The 1,621-nt window shown below is 63.1% G+C and overlaps 1 protein-coding gene across 1 annotated transcript; it reads right to left on the bottom strand.

Moving 5' to 3' along the window:
* Positions 1–269: 269 nt before the first annotated feature.
* Positions 270–1,061, bottom strand: Neurog2 (neurogenin 2). The gene has a single exon (XM_051165550.1). The coding sequence runs from the start codon at positions 1,059–1,061 to the stop codon at positions 270–272; it is 792 nt and encodes a 263-aa protein (XP_051021507.1).
* Positions 1,062–1,621: the final 560 nt, after the last annotated feature.

The following is a 1,621-nucleotide window of genomic DNA, read 5'->3' as shown; positions in this document are numbered from 1 at the left end:
CTTTTACTATGGCACCGCTATCTTTTCTCAGTGTCTTTACAGTCTCACGTAGTCCCTCCCCCCTCACAGCTCCCCTACCCCAACCCCGCGCGCCACAGTCCTCTTTGATCATAAATCCTCACATAGTCAATAAATCTGAGCAGGTCTCTACAGCCGAAAGCGCCAGCAGCCGAGGCATTGCAATGGCTACCTGTGCTCTCTGGAGGGTAGGGGTAGAAGATGGGGTGGAGGGAGGACCGGTAGAGGATGAGAGAGGAAGACCCAAAACTCTAGATACAGTCCCTGGAGAGGGGCAGGTGAGGTGCATAACGGTGCTTATCGGGAGGTGGGGGCTGCCAGTAGTCCACGTCTGACCCGGGGCTAGCGGGCGATAAAGTGCAGCTGTATGGCGACGTGGAGTTGGAGGACGACGCAGGGCTGTTGGTGCAGCTCCAGGAGGAGGAGGGCGAAGGGCTGTCCCCGCTGGCGCTGAGTGCGGCTCCTGGGCTCAGCAGCACCGCCTCGGAGAAGAGCGCCCCCTGGAGACCGCCGGCGGCGGCGCAGTGGTCCGCCAGGCGCAGCGTCTCGGTGAGAGCCCAGATGTAATTGTGGGCGAAGCGGAGCGTCTCGATCTTCGTGAGCTTGGCATCCTCGGGGAACGTGGGCAGCACCTCGCGCAGCGCGTCCAGCGCCGCGTTCAGGTTGTGCATGCGGTTCCGCTCGCGGTTGTTGGCCTTCAGCCTGCGGGTCTTCTTGATGCGCTGCACTGTCTCCGCCGTCTTGGCCCCTCGGGAGACTGCCCGAGCTCGCGAGGGGCGCCGTTTACACTCGTGCACCAGGCCCAGCAGCCGCGCCGGCCGGCATCCCCCGGCACCCGACGCCGAACTGCCTGGCACCCCCTTCCCGGCTTCCGCCCCACGCTGCCCACGCGAGGCGCCGGGCCGGAGCAGCTCCTCGTCCTCCTCCTCGTCCGCACTAGAGGACATTGGAGTCAGGGTCGCAGAGGCCGGGGAAGCCGAGCCCAGCAGCATCAGCACCTCCTCCTCCTCCTTCAAATCCAGAGTCTCGGACTTGACGAACATCCTGTGAAAGAAGAGGGAGATGAAATTTACACCCAGGAGAGACTGATAGAAGTGTCGCTGGTGCGTCCCCTGCAACGAGCACCCAAGAAGATGGAGAGAATAGCTGGGAAGGGATGCCCTTGCCTTGAGCCACCAGCTGACCCAGCACTTTGAGTGCCACAGAAGCCACAGAGTCAAGAGCGATAAAATATGCATGGGCGTTGTTGGCCTGTACGGGCGAAACTGCCTGCAAAGTTGAGAGCCTGGGCTTGTTGCACACTTACCTACTGGGCTCCAGATGTGTCGCGGCGCAGCTGCTGCTCTGGTGTGTGTCCGGGAGTGTCCCCGCAACCTGGAACAGAGTGAGGCGTCCTTCGCGCCGCCGAGGGCTTGGCGCTTCCAAGGCGCACCTCTGCGGGGGGCCTCTCTGCTCAGCGACTTTGCCAAGAGCCCCGGCGACCGCGGCAGCCCGCCCGGGTCTCCTGTGTTGTGCTGGTGCGTGTCTGTCTGTCAGTCAGTCCCTGGCCGTGCGGCTGCTGGCACGCGACTCCGAGGCACTCCAGTTAAAGCCGAGCTGCTTG

Source organism: Acomys russatus, chromosome 23, assembly GCF_903995435.1.
Source record: "Acomys russatus chromosome 23, mAcoRus1.1, whole genome shotgun sequence".
Taxonomy (NCBI): Eukaryota; Metazoa; Chordata; class Mammalia; order Rodentia; family Muridae; genus Acomys; species Acomys russatus.
Note: the sequence above shows the minus strand (reverse complement) of the source record. Positions and strands in the feature narration are given on the sequence as shown.

Bases quoted from the DNA above. Each gene is read 5' to 3' on its own strand.
- Neurog2 (XM_051165550.1), bottom strand. From the start codon at position 1,061: ATGTTCGTCAAGTCCGAGACTCTGGATTTGAAGGAGGAGGAGGAGGTG.